Here is a 19,135-nt window from a genome sequence, read left to right as displayed (position 1 = left end):
TGTATGTGTACAGCATAAAGGCCAATAAATGAACAACAAAACAAGCATCTGAAGACATTTTAAGTTACTTTGTTATTGATTCTTTTTGTTGTTTATTTTGTCACATAATATAATTTTGTTACAAAGTATAATGGCAAATTATATTGTCTCACAGTGCAAAGCTTATATCAATAAGATGCAAGTTTCTCATCTCAGTGCTAGAAATAAACTATCCAATAATTCAAATTATTCAAACCTGTTCGCATCACTGTTCATCTTATCAATTTGAAAGAAAAAATGATTGCAAAACTTTTAAATACAAAGTAAACTAGTGGCAAATGGTGGTCATAGACCACAAACCTAGCTGGGGCATGTTGGTGTTGTGGAGGTATCTGACCCCTACAAAATGTTCCAAAAATGCTCCCCTGGTCATGGGGTTTGTTTTCACCGAGTTTGAGTCCGTACTCCTAACAGATGTCCAAAAAATTCAATTATAAGATTTGACCCCAGATGACCTTTGACCTGACCTATGCATGATGTTCCATAATGTTCCCCTGGTCTTGAGGTTTGTTGTCACCATGTTTGAGCCCCGTACCTCTTACAGATATCCAGAAAATGAAATTCTACGATTTGACCCCAGATGACCTTTGACACCCTTGCACAGTGTTCCAAAATGTTCCCCAGGTCAGTAAGTTTGTTGTTGTGGAGTTTGGCCCCGTACCCCTAACAGATGTCCAGAAAATGCATTTAGAAAATTTGACCTCTACATGACCTTTGACCTGACCCCTGCAAAATGTTCCCCTGGTCATGAGATTTGTTGTCACTGAGTTTGAGCCCCATACCCCTTGCATGTATCCAGAAAATGAAGTTATAAAGATTTGACCCCGGATAACCTTTGACCTGACCCCTGCAAAGTGTTCCAACATGTTCCCCTGATCATTAAGTTTGTTGTCACCAAGTTTGAGCCCGTACCCTTACAGATGTCCAGGAAATGCGTTTCTAAAATTTGACCTCTGCATGACCTTTGACCTGACCCCCGCAAAATGTTCCCCTGGTCATGAGATTTATTGATCCGAGTTTGAGCCCCATACTCCTTACAGATGTCCAGATAATGCAATTATAAGATTTTACCCCCTTAATGACCTTTGACCCCAATTCTGTGTGCAAGGTATGGGCACTGGGTAAAGCCGATGCACATGTGTAAGTGACGTCATTGTGCTATGTAATATGTGGCAGAAGAAGCATTTTGAAGATATTTGGTTATATACCGAAAATGCCCCTTTAATGACCTTTGATCCCAATTCTGTTTGCACGGGCACTGGATATAGGCGATACATATGTGCAAGTTACGTAATTGTAGGGTGTAACATGTAGGAGGAGAAGCATTTTGAAGTTTGTTGCCAGAAGAAGAAGAAGAAGAAGAAAGAAAGAAGAATCGGAGAGCATTACAGTACCTAGCTGGGGGTGTAAACCCCCCAGCTAGGTAAAGATTACATGTCTATTATAACCCATTTTTACATAAAAATAATGTTAAATAATATTTGAAATTTTGCTAAATACTAGTAAGCAAATTACAATTGCATGTTTCTTTTCAACATTCACACCATAAATACTGTCCTGTTTGTAAATGGTTTATTCCAGTTGACATCCATACACCCCCTATGAAAGACATGACCTTAATCTTCCACATAGGGAGTGTGAATTCAAATGGGGTTAGCTGAATGGGTGGTTCCATTTGAAGTCTACAATAGTACATCCCCTGTTTGGGAGATTAAGGTCAAGTCTTCCATAGGGGGTGTATGTATTTCATCAGGAATAGCCTGTTAGTTCTTAAAGGGATATTACCAGAGCTTAAATCGATAGTTGATACATGCCATAGTATTATTTTTTCTTTGAGTCGGTTAAGGGTTGCGTGTCTACAGCAAGGTTATTTGCAGATTGACATTTGAAATCTTCCCATGATTTTTAGGTGCGACTTGACGGTAGAAATATTTACTATTTGAGATCCCAGGGGAGAGCGTAATTTGCTGGATAAAGCTTCGCATTACGGACTTAAGATGTAACAACATCCAAGCCGCACTATTTGGCTATTCCAGTTGAAATCGATACACCCCTTAAAGAATACAGGAGGGTGTAGATTTAGAATGGAGTCACCCATTTAGGTAACCCCATCTGAAATTCACACTCCCTGTGTGGGACATTAAGGTCATGTCTTCCATACGTGTGTAGGAATTTCAACTCGAATAACCCATTCATGTCCCATTGAAAAACATTTCGCAGCAAATACGCACTCCTCTATGGTATGAAGTTTCTTTTCAGAAAAATGTGATCAAGAAAAATTAGTATATTTTTGCCTGAAATCGATACTAGACGAAAATCTTCCTACCTCGGATCTACGAGTCTAATATTGATACTGCTACCAGCATATTGAAGCCTGTTAATGAGAAAGAATAGTAAATTGCTAATTTTTCTCGATCACCATCACCACAAAGCTTGTGACACTCCACTAACCACAATGTACAGGATGTTTACACATACAGGAAGAAATCTGGTAAAATCCCTTTAATTTCTACTACTGTTAGTTAATAAGCTTGCACAACAAAAAAGCTGTAACATTTTGCAGTTTATATTATTTTCATCTCGTACTTTTAAAAGTCCTACCTAAACCTTACACATAAAAAACGTTTGCTTTCTTAATATACGCTGTCCACATTATATATCCATAGAATGCAACACACTAAATCAAGGGGTGTCCAACCTTTTGCTGTCCAATCCAATGGGGTTAGAATTTTGTCACGCTGCATGTGAGAGTCGATCTCGATTCCTTACAGAAATTTTGAGGGAATCATAGGCTTTGCCGTTTGAAATTTGCAGGGGAGCTGTTAATCGCTCTCCTTGAGTGCTACAGGAGAGCATTATATGTGGTTATCATTGTTACACCAAAGGTAGGCGAGCAATAAAAAGCTCTCCTCAGCTTTATTTGAAGGGAGTGATGGGGAGCAGTCGCTCTAGCTCTCCTCAAACGACAAAGCCTGGAATCATATGACTCTTACAAACAATTTCACTGTACTGACTTGGAAATATAAGAGAACCAACTCTCATGCGAATCATTTTACAAGAATTTTTGCCAGACTGAGTGATTTTGATTCACAAAATCATGACAAAATGCTCACCAGCCCAAGACCTGCAGCAGGTCATTGTTTACTCCAGAGAAGTCTTGTTTCTTAAAGTTCCCACGCTCCCACATAGCTTTTCTCAAAGAACAGAAAGCACCAAATATTGAATCAAATGTAAGAGAATCACTAACATGTGGGGTTTTACGTACTTTGTATGCAATTATACAGTTTCTATATGCACATTGCACTATTGTTAGAATGCGTAACAATAGAGCATGTGGCACTCATTGTTATAATATACAATACACTATTCCTGTTGAATTCCATGCACCCCATATGGAAGATAAGACCTTTAGGCGACAAAAACAAACCGGTTTTACAGGCCCGACTGACCCAGATTTTGCATTATTGGAAAATTGTTTGCTAAAATCAGCCGTTTTTTGACCAAAATTGATGATTTAGACTGAAATTTTTGGAAAAAATTCAGAACATGTTTCAAAATATATTTGCAATTTTTTTTCAAGTTTGCAGTGATATTTTAAGAGTAATTTTAGCCTCCCAAAAAAACCCCACACACACAAAAAAACCCACCAACCCTACTTTTCGTCGCCTTATCTTCCACACAGGTAGTGTGAATTTCAAATGGGGTTACCTGAATGGCCGACTCCAATTGAAATCTACACCCCTGTGAGGGACATTAAGATTGTGTCTTCCATAGGGGTGTATGTATATCAACTGTAAGAGCCCAATATTGTAGAACACTTCCACCTGCAAATGAAAAAAGTTGAACACCCCTACACACTTATCGTTTACTTTTTGGTAACATCCAAGACAGCCTTATTTAAACATTCAAAAAAACATAAAATATTTAGTAGAAATATACATCTCTCTATTATGAAATTATTCCATAATTAGTTTTTCTTCGATGTGCTGTTTTATACTACCTAATTAGAACCATTCTATAATTGTTTCAAGGTTATTTATTAGCTAGTGTTATACAAGACCAAGCTATTTTGATTTACTATATTAGGTCTACATGATGCTCAATATGAGCTGTTTTAACCCCATGAGAACTACCTGCCGATTGGCCAAAAAGAAGTTTTCATTATCAATTGGACCAATCAGCAACATTGTTAGAATAATTTCACCACACAAAAATTGGGGTGAATTATTTGCAAAGCTCCATTCTGATTGGTGATTAAAGTGAAAATATCATGTAATTGACCAATCAGAGGCAATGTTAGATCCGCAGGTAGTGCTCAGAGGGTTAATGATAATGACATTTTGCATGATTCTTTACAAACATTCTACATTTGCCATCACATAATTTATTGGGATATTCCAGTTGAAATTCATACACCCCCCATGGAAACATGACCTTAATCTTCCACACAGGGAGTGTCAATGCCAAATGGGGTTACCATGGGTGGATTTGAAATCTACACCCCTGTGTGGATGATTCAAGTAATATCTTACACAGAGGGTGTATGGATTTCAACTGGAATAGTCTATTGTGCCATTTAAGTGTACGAACCAGAGGTTCGGCTAGGACAATTCTGGATTCCACCATTTTTGCGTATATATTTTTTGGTATGGCTTCAACACCCAACCTCTAGTCGAAGACCGGCGCCCTGGCAGAAACAATAGTTTAACCAATTCTATTGTTCCATACAATTGTTTCTATTGTATTGTTCCATACAATAGTTTCTATTGTTTAGAACAATTCAATATGGTTCTGCCAGGGCGCCGACGGTCAACCAGCAGTTGAGTTCAGCACATGAGTTGCCCGACTTATGTACAAAAAAATTATTATACTCTGATCAGTTCCAAATAGGTGTAGCTGAGCAATACAGACTAGCTAAAAAAAAAGCCAACATCAATTTTAAATGCTACAGAGACAACATATTTGGTACAGATCAGAGCACAGAAACAGGGTCACACTAGAATGAAATTGATTTTTTGGAGCAATTACCGAATAGGGTGCAACTGTACTAGTCTTATTACCAAGACTGCCCTACCCCAACCATAAACCCTAACCCTAAACACCGTAAACGAGGACTGGACTCAAGTCTAGCAAGTTGTACCCAGTTTGGTAATTGTACCAATTTTTAATTGTCTTCAGTTTAGATTTAACCTCATGAGTTGTGATAATGTATTAAAATTCTGCAAAATATGATAAGATTTTCACAATGCACTATTTTGGCAAGAAGAAATGTGAAATTCTAAATCTAATGAAAAAAAAGAAGCAAATTTTGGGCAAGAACTATTTGAGAAGTACACATGAAAAATTCAAATAATTTTAAAGAAGAGTCATTTTTGTCTCATGATCCCAGAGACTCCATTTCTTAACCTCATGAATACTACCTACTGATCAGTTACAAGAAGGATATATATGATTTCACCCACTGAATGCAGTGGCAAAGAAAATGTCAAAATACCAGTTCCACCTCATTCAAGCGGAATTTATCAATATGGTTTTTGAATGAGGATGATGTAAAGTTGCAAACTTACAATGGTTATTCATTAAGAATACATACTAGATTTTTCAGCCACTTTGAAAGCTATTCACACAAAGTCAAAAATTTGAATTCTAAATGTGACTAAACAGTGGCGACGCCAGGAAATTTTTTTTGGGGGAGGCATGGGGGGGGGGCAAAGTGAAAAATTGTTCTCAAAATTGCAGCAAAAAGTGGACATTTTCGTAATTTTTGGTTTTACTGGGGGAAACGTGGGGGGGGTGGCAAGAGTTCTGACTAGGGGCATTTCCCCCACCCCCTGGCACCATCACTGTGAGTAATCAATGTTCACTTTCAGGAAAGAGCAAGCTAAGTTGAGTTAAATGCTGAAATAGAGTCATATTAAAGTTGAGCTGTTAGCAAGTACACTCAATTATATCAGTGTCAAATAAATCTTGCAAAAAATCATTATCACAAACACTTAAAGTTACTGTATACGCTGAAATTTTCGCGGTGGTTTTATTTTCGCAAATTTTGCGGATTAATATGTGCCCACGAAAATAATAACCTGCAAATATGTTGAAATGAAGACATTTCTTATGTATTTTATTATATAAGTTGCCAACAACCGCGAAAATATTGGCGTATACAGTTCATGAAATTGTCTACACCTTTACCATAACAAATGGTTGAATTTTTGAAGCTAAAAGATTGACATACAAGACATTACATGTATGGCTAAAATATCAAAATGTATGAAACAGTTTTTGGCTTACAGCCAGATGTATACAAAAACATGGGGGCCAAGAGGAGGGTAGCTATAGTACCTTCGCAATAAGTTGACTCATGACCTCTTGAATTCCTACTGCCATTTGTGAACATATACTATACATGCAGGGTCATGAATATCTTATACGGAAGCATGGAGTCTGCATGACACTTTGGTCACTGTGTTTTTTTGGTTCATTATGGCTTAGGGGTCATGTCTCAACCTATAGTGAACAAACCATAGTATATTTATTTGAGGAGAGCTTTGATATCGTCTTTTTCTGCACAGTCAAGATAGCCCGATCCATCCGGCGCTTTTCCACTTTTTGAAGCTCCCTGTTTATGAGAAGAGAGAAAAAAAGAGAAAAAACAAACTGTTACTAATTTGTACTCATTTAATATCTTAAGGTTAGCAACTATTTTAAACTGTTGCGATTTGGTAGATCACAGCATCTTGCGAATGGTACGTAGTGAGCTTTGGCAAAAATTGCACGAATTGCAAATGTGTAGAAGAATTCAAATCACAGATATACTTTTGTAGGTCCTGTTGTTCTTATCAGAAACCAAATCAGTGCTGGTCTGTTTACTGGAATGGTGCTTCTTGACATCCAGAAAGCATTCGACAATGTTAATCACTCTATTTTATGTCAAAAGCTTACTGCCCTGGGAATGAACTCCACTAAATGGTTTGAGTCATATCTGAATTGCAGATCTCAGATTGTTAATGGCTCAGACTCCAACTCTATGGCTTTAACATGTGGAGTTCCACAGGGGAGTATCTTGGGTCCCATTTTGTTCCTTTGTTACGTGAACGACATGCCCAACTGTGTTGATTGCATGCGCCTTCAGTATGCAGACGATAGCGCTCTTTTGGTTTCTGATAAAGATCCGTTAAAAATTGGGCAGCAGCTTAGCAAAAATCTGGAAAGCTGTAACAAATGGCTCATTGATAATAAACTGTCTCTCCACATGGGTAAAACAGAACTCATTCTTTTTGGAACAAAACGTAAATTGAAGAAAGGGCAAACAATTCATGCTACTCCCTCAGTTAAATACTTTGGTCTTACTATTGACCAGTGCTTGAATGGTGAAGAAATGGGTCTTGGTGTCATAAAAAAAGTAAATTCTAGACTCAAATTTCTTTACAGACGGGCAAAGTTTCTTGATCAAAATATCAAGAAAATTTTATGCTCTGCTCTTGTACTTTGTTTGTTTGATTATTCTATTTCTTCTTGGCATGCTGGCACACATAAGCAGATGAGTAAAAGCCTTCAAATTGCTCAAAACAAAGTTTTAAATAAGAATTGCATGTATCATATTACAGAAGATGATTTTAAAGATCTTAATTTCCTTAACATACAAAATAGGGCAAAACAACTCAGGTTGAACCATGTTTTTGATATTTTTAATGAAGTTGGCCCAGACTATCTTAGTTCAAATTTTACCAGAGTTTCAAACGTGCACCAATACAGTACCAGAAACAGTGCTCAAAATTTTCGTGTTCCAAAATCCACTACCATCACTTCTGGCTCTTTTTATTATAATGCCATTCAGGATTGGGCCAACTTACCAAGTGCAATCAAATCAATTTCTGATAAACCAAGTTTCAAAAAGTCTGTTAAAACTCATCTTTTAACCAAATTTAGTTTCTAATGATTTTAATCATGTTTAAATACTTTTTACTTTTAATATTCACTTGTATATATTTTTTTTATTTGTATGTTTTTGTTTTATTATGCCTTTTGCCCTTCTATGTATAAAGGACCCCTTCGGAAATAAGCCTTTGGGCTTAAAGGGCTATTTATCCTGTGATATCTCCTTGCTTTGTTTTTTATGTGTATTATATGTTATTTATCTTAATGCATTTTATATCTATTTACCTTGTATTGTTGTATGGGCAATATGGAGATACCGAATCAAATCAAATCAAATCAAATCAAATTGAGTTATGTTTTAAAGAGGGCTGAATCAACAACTTTTTGGTAAAAATTTTGCAGAGTTCCTTTTACAAATTATGCGTAGTGCTAACCGTCCAGCGCATATTATTTTCCACAAGATCCTATGCACATGCTTGACGTCGCGCGATAGTTAACTCATAAAAGGAATCTTGTAACAGATTATAATTCCCACCCCAGGTGAATAGAAACCGAAACTGACCAAACGCAAAAATCCCTCCAAGGCTCTAACAGAATGGTGAAGTTTTGTCATTTTACTAAAGCCCATAAAATCCATGATTTAAAAAAAGTGCAACATTAATGGGGACTGGGGTAGCGCTAAGTTGCTTTTTGGGGTCCCGGACCCACCAAAATAGAGTTGGGACCCCCTGTTTTAAAATTTTCTGCAAGTTCAGGGGTCCCTGCAGACCCCCAGTTTTTCAATCAAGCGCTATTGCAGACATACTATTTATGCTGCATTTGTGTAACTCGGACTCACCAAACTCTACTCCGGACCCCCTACTTTTTAATTTTCTGCCAGTTCGGGGGTCCCTGCGGACACTCAAGTGTTTAGTTCTAGCGCTACCCCTGAATGGGGAGGGAAGATTAGCAACCCAAGTTAGAATAAATATTAACAGTGGCATAATGGGTAAAGGCTTAGATTCACAATACCAAAAGATAACTTGTGCAAGCCTTGAAATATGCGGACTGGAACCAGGAGCAATTTGTGACCCCTCAGCACAACTGAGCCCTGAAGTCGCCAATCATCATTTTTGAGATATTCAACCAAAATATTCTGCTTGAAATTAGCTTTAAAATGATGTATATCATGTCTATAGTACTTGACATTTAAGTAGTGAAAAATCAATAAAACAGTCAATAAATCCTTCGTTTCCTATTGTTAAGTTCAATGGAGCATATCTCAATAGTGGCACTGGCGACATCCGGGCTCAGTTGAGGAGGATGGTCACATTTGTTTTTGAACATTGCTCCTGGTTCTCTGGGCTTTTACAAGAACCAGGAGCAATTTCTGAAGAAACAAGAGCAATTTTCAAAATTAGTATATCCTTTTCTGCATATGCAATACAGCATACCAGCACTACTGCATGAAGTTCAAAACTGGAACCAGGAGCAATTTGATTTAGAAAATTGCTCCTGGTTCATGTGAATTTTACAAGGACCAGGAGTAATTGATGGCTTTACAGGGGTAAATTTGCTCCTGGCGCCTGCTTATTTCAAGGCTTGAACTTGTGGTCATGGGTTCGAATCCCTGCAGCACAAAATGTGTTGTTGCTGTGCACATAGCAGCAGGGCACTGCACCTCGCTTGCCTCACCCCATCCAGGTGTAAAGGAGAGCTGTTACAGGATAATTATAACCTAATTGCTGAGTCGAACTGTGCTACAGTCGAGCCCTTGTTGAAGCAAAACGATTGTGATGTAAAAGTGACAGTAGGATAGCCAGGACTTTTTCAGAGGAGGAAAAGGGGGCAATGCAACTTTCATGGGGAGCAAAATTTGAAAAAATGGGCTAAAAAGTATGAAAGATCTTAATATCAGGGCAACCAGCATCGCACAGGGGGGGCAAGAGGGAAAGAATTTTCACAGGGGCAGCCCCTTGCTACACCACTGGCAAGTGGAATAAATATTGCTGAAGTGTGCTGGTTGGTACTATGGTGAAGTGCATATTAAAATCTGTCACGCTGCTGTCACATTCAAGTGCCTCGCTCCAAGAAACAAGCTGGCGGTCACGCTTTTCAACAGCTGGGGCGCTTTGGAACGAAGTTGCCCACCACTGTCTGAGGTCAAGAATATATTACCACTTTCAAGAATCTCCTTAAAATTCACCTGTTTCCCATTGTTTAGCTCTTTTACCAGGCTTTGAGTTTTGAGGAGTGCGAGTGCGATCACACTCCTCCGCACTCTTTAAATGATCATAAGGAGTGAGATTTAACACACTCCTTAATCTTTAAGCTTACACATAATTTAAGCATAATCACACTCATTCAAAAAAAGCACTCCTCACAAGATTGAGGAGTGCTATTTATCGTGCACTCCTCATTTTTTAACTCTCTTTTAGCGTTTTGCCTACTTTTGTAAATGGCGCTTTATAAATGGCGCTTTATAAATTGTTAATGTTTATGCTTAAATCGCCAATATTTTATTATTTAAAATGTACTTCTCTATTAGCCTTCTTCTAATGATAGCCCGCCACCATTACAATTTACTTACTTTTGATAATAGAAATTTAACACATTCTGTGTGGCCTTCCCATATTGCTGCTAGAATAACACTTATGCCATGCTTATCTGTTGCCTGTAAATAATAAGAATTATTACATGATTAGAGGCAGCTTTCAAGAGATCTAGAATCACAGTATTTCTGTACAAACTAGGGTACTTTTTCTTACTGCTCCACAAAATAAGCAACAAAATAGGCCAATTTAAAAATAATATTACATGTATATTTCATAACATTGGCCAGGGACAAATGATTTGCGCGGAAAAAAATAGCAAATTCGCGGGTAAAAATTGGCAAATTGCCGGAGATTGCGTGAAAAACAGCCAATTGCGCAGAGATTATGAACTTTTACACATAAAACACAAGAAGAAGAACAAAAATACATGTCAAAATATGAAATTATACACCTGTGTTATGTAAGATATATTGTTTTAGCATTATGATATCTAAATCACACAATTTGTGGCAATTTATGACCATTTTTAGACAATTTGGCGGCCATTTTGAAAAGCGCCCTCTATTTGGAGTGTCCCACCATTTGACAAAATTGCATACTTTTAAACGATTCCCCATGCTTCAAAGTATAAGATACCATTTCACCCCTATTATACATGCATCTCCAACTTACACCTGGATGCTTTTCCAACTATATATCATAGATGCCCACTCCCCTAATTCTGTGGAAATGCCTCAGAAGTTCTTCACACACATACATTTTTTTTTTTTGTAAAGACAAATATTCAGTATGATGATAAATATGTGAAACACTGGTTCGAGACAGATTAGCAAATGATTGGCGTTACTGTGACGTTTCAAAAAAGGCTGATATTTCAACAAAATGACCGTTTTCGTTTACATTTCATATTGAATTGCGCGCAAAAACACAAATTTTGCGGAACAAATGAAATTGCGCCGATAAAGGACAATTTCATGGCTCCGCGCCGCAATAATCATTGGACCCTGAACATGGCAAATAACTGTAATCGTTAAATGAAATTTGACATCTGATATCAGATTTTATCTTCATCAGACTGCTTTCATGTTTGACATGTAATTGCTTCATAAACACGGCTATGTTTTTTTTTCCAAAAATGCATAAAAATCTGATTTTTTCTTGTGTGTGACTATGGTGTGTTCAGGTTTGGCAAGGCACTGATAATCCCCTGATAAATTTTGTGACTAATTTTGCTTTTTCCTCAAAAAATAACTACACACTGGTAACAAAAGTTATGTACATGTACACTGTATATTATAGGGGCAAGGAATCCAATTACTTCACTGAAATTTCAGTGATTCAAGACAAGTGGTTCATTATATATGTTAAAAAATGAGGTACATTCTAGTGGTACCTCTTTTCTTATCATAAATAATGTACCGCTTGTCTTGAGTCACTGAAATTCCAGTGTACATAGTAACTGGATTCCTTGCCCTATAATATACAAACATTTGTTACGGTGTGTTATTATTTTTGAGAAAAATGCAAAAATAGTCACAAATTTATCAAGGGGTGTATGTACCACCATAAATCTGGAGTATTTTGTAATCACATAGACCTACTGTAATACTAATAACTTAGTAGTACTTCTAAATAGATTTATTGTGTTTTCTGAATAATTTCCTTCACAACTTGAAACTGAGCTCAATTTCTGCACCTCAAAATGTAAAAAATACACCCGTAAGCAGGCTGTTGGATCCCACGATGTGAGACTAGTAGTCCGAATAATCAGTCCCAGAACAAAATATTTCATTTACTGACATGATCGTGTTCTGGGTCAGAACTGTTTGCATTTAAAATCTTGATGGCAAACTGGACAATAGAAGCACATGGTTCTACTTCACAGCTTTTTAATCCCTATTCATGTTGCGTGCATCACGCTAAGTCTATTGTGGACCATCCTTCTGATACTTGAGTGTTTGGACAACCAGAACAGTTTTGACAGGTCTTTTGTTACCTCTCTGTTTGTAAACAGAAAAGGATGTCAAAATTGACATTCTTACCAAACAGGAAAGTAACAGCGTTAGTACGGCACTGTGAGACAGGCATTTTTGCGCCCCTTGCAATTCTGAGTACACCCCTGATAAAAGTCATGCTCTAACAATACTTAATCAGAATTGGTGATTCACATTTTGCAGTGTAACTTGCTTTATGACCAACTTATGATACCTAACCCCATCCCATTTAGAAAAAGTAACAAAGAATACACAATATACATGTAGCCCACTTACATTTACATTTGCCTTTTTATCAACTAGATAATCAATAACGTCGAGTTGTCCATAATCGGCTGCAAAATGAAGAGGTGTTCTACCATCAATTTCCTTACTCACATCGGCTTTACCCTGCAAAATAAAATATCAAACACATCAATGGAGATATATTTCAATATGAAACTAGCCACACAGATCTGTGCAGTTGTGTAGGTATGAGGCTGCTAGTTACTAATTTGCAATGTGGTGTCATCATCAAATTTGGTCTGTCCTGCAAGATTTCCACGTATATATGTGATGGTCAAATGACTTGCATCATCATCAAATTTGGTGTGTTCGTGCATGCCTTTGATGTATTGCGGTGATCAGCAATAGCAGGGAATGGTATGTTATGTTAACTTCTAAGTTCTACTCCCGATTCCAAACAAAATACAGCACTAAATTATCCTGTTAAATTGCCAAATTGTAATTACCGTATTCGTCCGAGTATAGTCCCACGTTCGAGTATAATCCCATCCCCATTTTTCGAAAAATTTCAGAAATAAAAAAAAAAAAAAAATTCAAACTCAATGCATTTTGAAATCATTAATAGAGTATGACATGAAAACAAAGTATCAATTTTCATATTAAAAATACAAAATATCTTGAATTTTTTTTTTTTTTTTTTTTTTTAGGTCAACCATGAATGATCCTAGCATCTAGGTCTAGGTCCAGGGACACTCCAAAACCGGAAAAAAATAAACTTATAAAAAAAAATTTTTTTTTTTTTTTTTTTGAAATTGAGTATAATCCCACCCCCAATTGTGAAAAATTTTCACATAAAAAACGGGTGGGACTATACTCGGACCAATACGGTAATATTTTTAAATTTTTAGAAATAATGATCAAGTGGCTAAAAATGCAAGAGAGTCACTGCAATTTTGCCTTGTTTTAATCAAAGTTTATGAGCAGAAATGGTAATTCAAAACAGGACTACATGTATATTAGAAACACAGCTGGTTAAGATAGGAGTCAATGGTATGGTAAGTGGAACATGATTTTTTTGAAGTAATAGCTTTTTCACATGTTTTTCTTTGTATTTCACAAGGATATATTTCCAATGGGCTTTGCCTTGCCTGAATCTGATTGTCAGATGAAAAGATGATTGAAATAAGCTTGCCACTTCCGTATTTATTGTACATGTAGTACGCTCTCGAAATGTAATAAATTGACAGATAATATTAGAAGTTTGGCACACAATTTAATATTATTATTTAAACTTGAGTGATCTCCAACGTCTGTAGAACCCCCAAAATCAGAGTTTCTGCGGCAAAGAATTAATATTAAATTATATTCTGTTGACTTGACTACATGTCCAGAATAGGGCTTCCCCTTGCAAGCCTTTGCCGCTGTCCATAACCCTGCCGTGTAATCGTCACCTTACACAAAGACATTCAGTCTGCATCCTTGTACAACTCGGTGCGTCTCAAGAGCTCTCAATCAGGTACAGCCATCAGTTCAGCGCATACATCAGGTTGTTTACAATTTTTGATTGGATGTTGAATATCAGGTGTTGTTATGGGTAGTAGCATGATAGCGATTGGTTTAATACTCTTTAAATTATGAACATGTTTCCATATTATATGAACTTGCTCTTCGAATCTCTTTGAAGTTAATGTGGCGGGGTGGCTCAATTTTTGGGTAATTTAAAAATCGAAATGCAGTGGAGGTAGAGTTCAAATATTATTAAAATTCTAAAGCTCTGTTAATTAATCTAAATATTAATTATTATTAGTTTTATTACCAGTTGTCTGTTAAATCTTTAAAAGTAACAACTTGAAGTTGAAACATATCGACGTCCACACTGCATGCTGCTATGCTCATTACGTCGGAAACTTGTAACAAGTAACAAGTTGGCATTCAAATGCCATTCATGAATGATGCAGTAGGCCTAGTGCATACATACAATGTACATCGCTCATTCTACAAAATCCGTGCCAATCCACTATAAAATTGAAAAAATAAAAGTTGTTCAAAAAGACCTGCTTTTTGTGTTTTTTAAGAGTAAACCTTTCAGATGTAAAAAATTGCCAACACCACTTGCATATTTTTCTTTCAGGAAGTCATGATGTTTTTTAACACTAAAACTCAATGTAATGTGAGCGACGTTACCGACTACAAAATGGGCTGGTTTTACTCAATCCAAGGTCATAAAAAGCAAACTAAAGATCACTTGAGTGAAATGTAAAACAGATTTAACCATTTCATAGAAGTTTTGAAGATGCGTAAATGAGTGTGTAACGTAGCTCACAGTAACATAGTTCACTGGTTTTTAATGTTTTTAATGTGATTTGCGAATGTTAGAACGTTATGTCGGTTAATTCTAATATAAATGGGGTTCGACCACTGGTACATGTAGCTTCTTTCACATATTATTAGGAAGTACATGTAATACAAGTGCATACTATAGAATCCTGGTAACGTAGCTCACCAATCTTAACATGGTCGGTCGAAATTTCAATGTTTACAACATTTCTATGCCAAAAATGCTACAGCATCACAATTTTTACAGTGATTTTTAAAAACCTATGAGTGTTTCCTTTCAAAAACCGCAAATTACATTGATACCTCTGTTTTACTTCTTTCCAATAACGTGTGTTAAAAAGCGTAGCTCACAGCGTTTTGGTGGAAAGTGCAATTTATTTTAGAATTACACAAAGACGTTTGAATCACTAAAAAATAATGTTGATAAACAATATGATGGTGCGTTATCTAACAACAAATATGTAATGAAATCGCAATTATTCAAAGAAAATATTCAGGGTAAGATGTGACACTTGAGCAGTGGAAACGCATTTTTAGCGATTTTTGAGCCTTTGCAAGGGTTAATCAGGCTGAAGAAAGCATTTAAGTATGGAAAACTATATATGTCCGTGTAGATCTCGTTGAGTTCTTCCAGAAAAACAACATATTTGATGCCCTAAATGCTCGTCAAAGTGTTTGTGGACCAAAGAATGGAAAAAAGGCTATTGGCACCGGATTTTGTAGAATGAGCGACATGTAGGCCTACGTACTTGTTGTACGAACGTATGGGAATTTGCCCCTGGTATTCTGGGTGACCAACCGGTATAATGATCATTCAAGATTTTGGTCCTGCTATGCTCGCTTATTAACATGAAATGCGCTCACAAATAAGGCCCAAAAAAATAATTATTTGTTTGTCCTCCACAGCTTTGAAAGAGGAGGTGCGGGCAGGCGGATTTTTTTTTTTATAATTTTTTTTTGATTTGGCGTATTCCTGGACCTAGCTAGAGCTAAAAGCTACAATCATTCATGTTGACTTACAACACATTTTGTTTCTTTATATGCAAAGTTGTGTTCATGTCATAGTCTTTTAATGATTTAAAAATGCATATAAATCCAATGTATTTTGAAGTCATTAACCCTAACACTGACCCATGCTTTTTGGTCTCTGAAGTCAAAGAAGATCCGAATTTTTCAAGGAGAAGAAGAATTTTTGACTTGGCACCCCCGGGATTTGAACCTTTGACCCCCCGCATGCCAAGCACACGGTCGGTCGCGGACCGGTAGCTGCATCGGGTTATTGCTGCCCGCCAGCAATTCCGTGAGCATATCACACTTGGGTGATTGCGTCATCGCAGACCCTGGGATGCATGCATGTTATGAATTTGTCATAGTGGTATTTAGTGGTTTTACTGGTGTTAGGGTTAGAAGACACTCTAATCTGGAAAAATACATCTTACCTAACCCTAACACTGACCCATGCTTTTTGGCCTCGGAAGTCAAAGAAGATCCGAATTTTTCAAGGAGAAGAAGAATTTTGACTTGCCCCCGGGATTCAAGCTTTGACCCCGATGCCAAGCACACGGTCGCGGACCAGCAGCTGCACAGGTTATTGCTGCCCGGCCAGCAATTTCGTGAGCATATCACACTTCGGGTGATTGCGTCATCGCAGACCCTGGGATGCATGCATGTTATGAATTTTTCATCATGGTATTTTGTGGTTTTTACTGGTGTTAGGGTTAATAATAATAAATTATGACATGAACACAAATTAAAACTTTGCATACCGTATTGATCAAAATTATTGAAGACATATTTTTTTTTTGTTGGGGGGGCCAGGGGCTTTTATTTTCAACCATGAATGATCCTTTTAGCTCTAGCTAGGTCCAGAGATACTCCAAATCTGAAAAAGAAAATTGAATTTTTTATTTATAAAAAAAAAAAATTGTAAAAAAAAATATTGGTCAGGCCTTAAAATGAGAAGTGGGCAGTGGAGGACAAACAAACAACTTTTTTTTTTTTTTTGGCCTAAGGGCAGTTAAGAAATTAGACAAGACAGTCGGGGGAGACGATGCAGTGTTCCATTTTTGTTATTATTCTTATTATTAATTTAAAACTTTTGCAGCCAGTGTTCGATTTTCATCTATTTTTTTGTGTAGCAAAAACTGCTACTCATTTTCAGATTTGAGTAGCAATTCCAAAATTGTAGCAATTATTTTCACCATATTTTGTGGATTTTTTTGTAATTTGTATACCTTTTATTTTTACCATCATCGCCAAAACATTCCTACTTTCAGGGGAATTCCTGTCATATAAACTGTATCTATCATCTTTTTTCTCCCTTCTTGCAAGTTCGTAGACAAATGCAGTGGCCAGTGATCGATTTTCGTATATTTTTTTTGTGTAGCAAAAACTGCTACTCAGTTTCAGATTTGAATAGCAATTCTAAAATTGTGAATAGCATTTTGCTACGCTAATCCAGGTAAATCGAACACTGTTTGCAGCTTCCATCGCAATTACTGAGTGTGTGATGCTGCCATGCTAGATTAAATTATACTGCTAAATGCATAATAAACATAATGGCAACTGTTGAAAATTTGAGAAGGGCACCAAGGCAATTTCTCAAAAGCGAAGAAAACACACACAAACATAGATGATTTTATAATGAAGGGGCAGGGCTGGGGCACTGACGGCAACTTTATTAGAGGGCACGGCAAGTGACTGCCTTGGGTAAAGGACATATTTTGAGGGCATTACGGCAGTGGGGATGGGCACCCACGGCACATGGCATTTTGCCGGCGAGGGCTGGTGATTGGACACTCGGTTTCAAAGAAGAACGGAAGTCCCTTGCTCAGACTGATGCAAGCGCAAGCACCCTACTAATCAACCATTGCCTTCACGGCCTAGGCTTTGCGACATGTATACGCGCGAACCATGTTTGTTTGTGCCGACCAACGTTTTGATGCTTATCTGCCTGGCAATCAGATTCCGCGTCAGTTGTTATGATTGTCAGATGATTTAATCAGCCAATCAGAACCCCATTTACGTGTTTACGCTGTGCACGCTCTCAAAATGTAAGCAAGTGCCGTTCTCTTTGACAGAAACTGTAAGTCATCAAGCTCAAGTACATGAGCATGATGAGTAAGTAAGCTTACCGCTTCAACAAGTTGTTTGACTACCGCCAGATCACCATTCTGGCACGCCCACCTTAATTCACTCATTTTCTTTATATAATTGTTATCTTTCTATTTCACAATTGAGCAGACGTGAGGCTGCAGCTACTGTTTTACTCGCAAAAGCTGTATTGCATCTAAGAAGTGGTCCGTTTACTTCCTTGTTTCTTCCTCGCTGTGTGCAAAACAAAATCGTGAACTCCCGTATTTTATTAGTCGGCCATTAAATAAAACTCTTTCTCACATGGAATACTGTACAGCCGTTGCATACGGCTGTTACACGCTAAAGAATGTGAAAATACTGTCCAGGTTAATTTACCATACCTTAAACAGTAATGAAACTAATCATATGTACTCAAATTAACGTATAGTTGATGGGAATAAGCTTTGGGCGTTTTTCATATACACAATTTTAGTAGGCTAATTTTTAACTCAAAATGCAAGTATCGATCAAATATAATTTTAATATTCCTGTTTGATTTGATACATACATCTCATAGGTTATTAAATAGTAATAAAAGTTTCTCACACCTGGCTACTTATATTAAAGACCATAGGCTATGTGACACCAGACGGTTTGTGTAAATGACACAACGAAATTCCCTTGTACAGTGTACTGCAAGGTACCTAATTTTAATAGCCTGCTGCCAGTCAGTCATTCAGTACGGTACCACTACCGGGTACCACTGTCCGCTGTGATTGCATAATTAACCCCTTAGTTTATTCTTAAAAATACGTATAAATAATTATAGCCATGATCTTGGAAGGGTCATCATGTGGTCATTTCGTACTGGTATGTTTCCTTCCCTTTCCTCATGCAGTTCAGCCTAAAAAGTTGTGTCATCTGATGTGCTGTCATGTTCCACAAAAAAAAAAAAAAAAAAAAAAAAAGCCTAGGGACTTTCTAATTAATTAATTCAAGGACTTGTAAAGTTAAGAAAAGTGAAAAGCAGTGTGAACCGTTTGTGGTTCATTTTCT

The 19,135-nt window shown here is 37.0% G+C and overlaps 1 protein-coding gene across 1 annotated transcript; it reads right to left on the bottom strand.

Moving 5' to 3' along the window:
* Window positions 1-78: 78 nt before the first annotated feature.
* Window positions 79-18,416, bottom strand: LOC140168166 (myotrophin-like). Its single transcript, XM_072191495.1, has 4 exons — window positions 18,139-18,416; window positions 12,719-12,832; window positions 10,484-10,567; window positions 79-6,655 (listed from the first exon to the last, which is right to left on the bottom strand). Exons 1-4 carry the CDS (start codon window positions 18,202-18,204, stop codon window positions 6,569-6,571), a joined length of 351 nt encoding a protein of 116 aa, XP_072047596.1. The 5' UTR covers window positions 18,205-18,416; the 3' UTR covers window positions 79-6,568.
* Between the last annotated feature and the right edge of the window lie 719 nt (window positions 18,417-19,135).

The sequence above is a fragment of the Amphiura filiformis genome, chromosome 13 (assembly GCF_039555335.1).
Source record: "Amphiura filiformis chromosome 13, Afil_fr2py, whole genome shotgun sequence".
Classification (NCBI taxonomy): Eukaryota; Metazoa; Echinodermata; class Ophiuroidea; order Amphilepidida; family Amphiuridae; genus Amphiura; species Amphiura filiformis.
This window is presented reverse-complemented; position numbering and strand designations above follow the sequence as displayed.

Bases quoted from the DNA above. Each gene is read 5' to 3' on its own strand.
- LOC140168166 (XM_072191495.1), bottom strand. From the start codon at position 18,204: ATGAGTGAATTAAGGTGGGCGTGCCAGAATGGTGATCTGGCGGTAGTC. The intron at 12,833-18,138 runs GTAAGCTTACTT...TTTATTTTGCAG, and splicing joins TCAAACAACTTGTTGAAGCG to GGTAAAGCCGATGTGAGTAA. The intron at 6,656-10,483 runs GTAAGTAAATTG...TCTCATAAACAG, and splicing joins TTAAATTTCTATTATCAAAA to GGAGCTTCAAAAAGTGGAAA.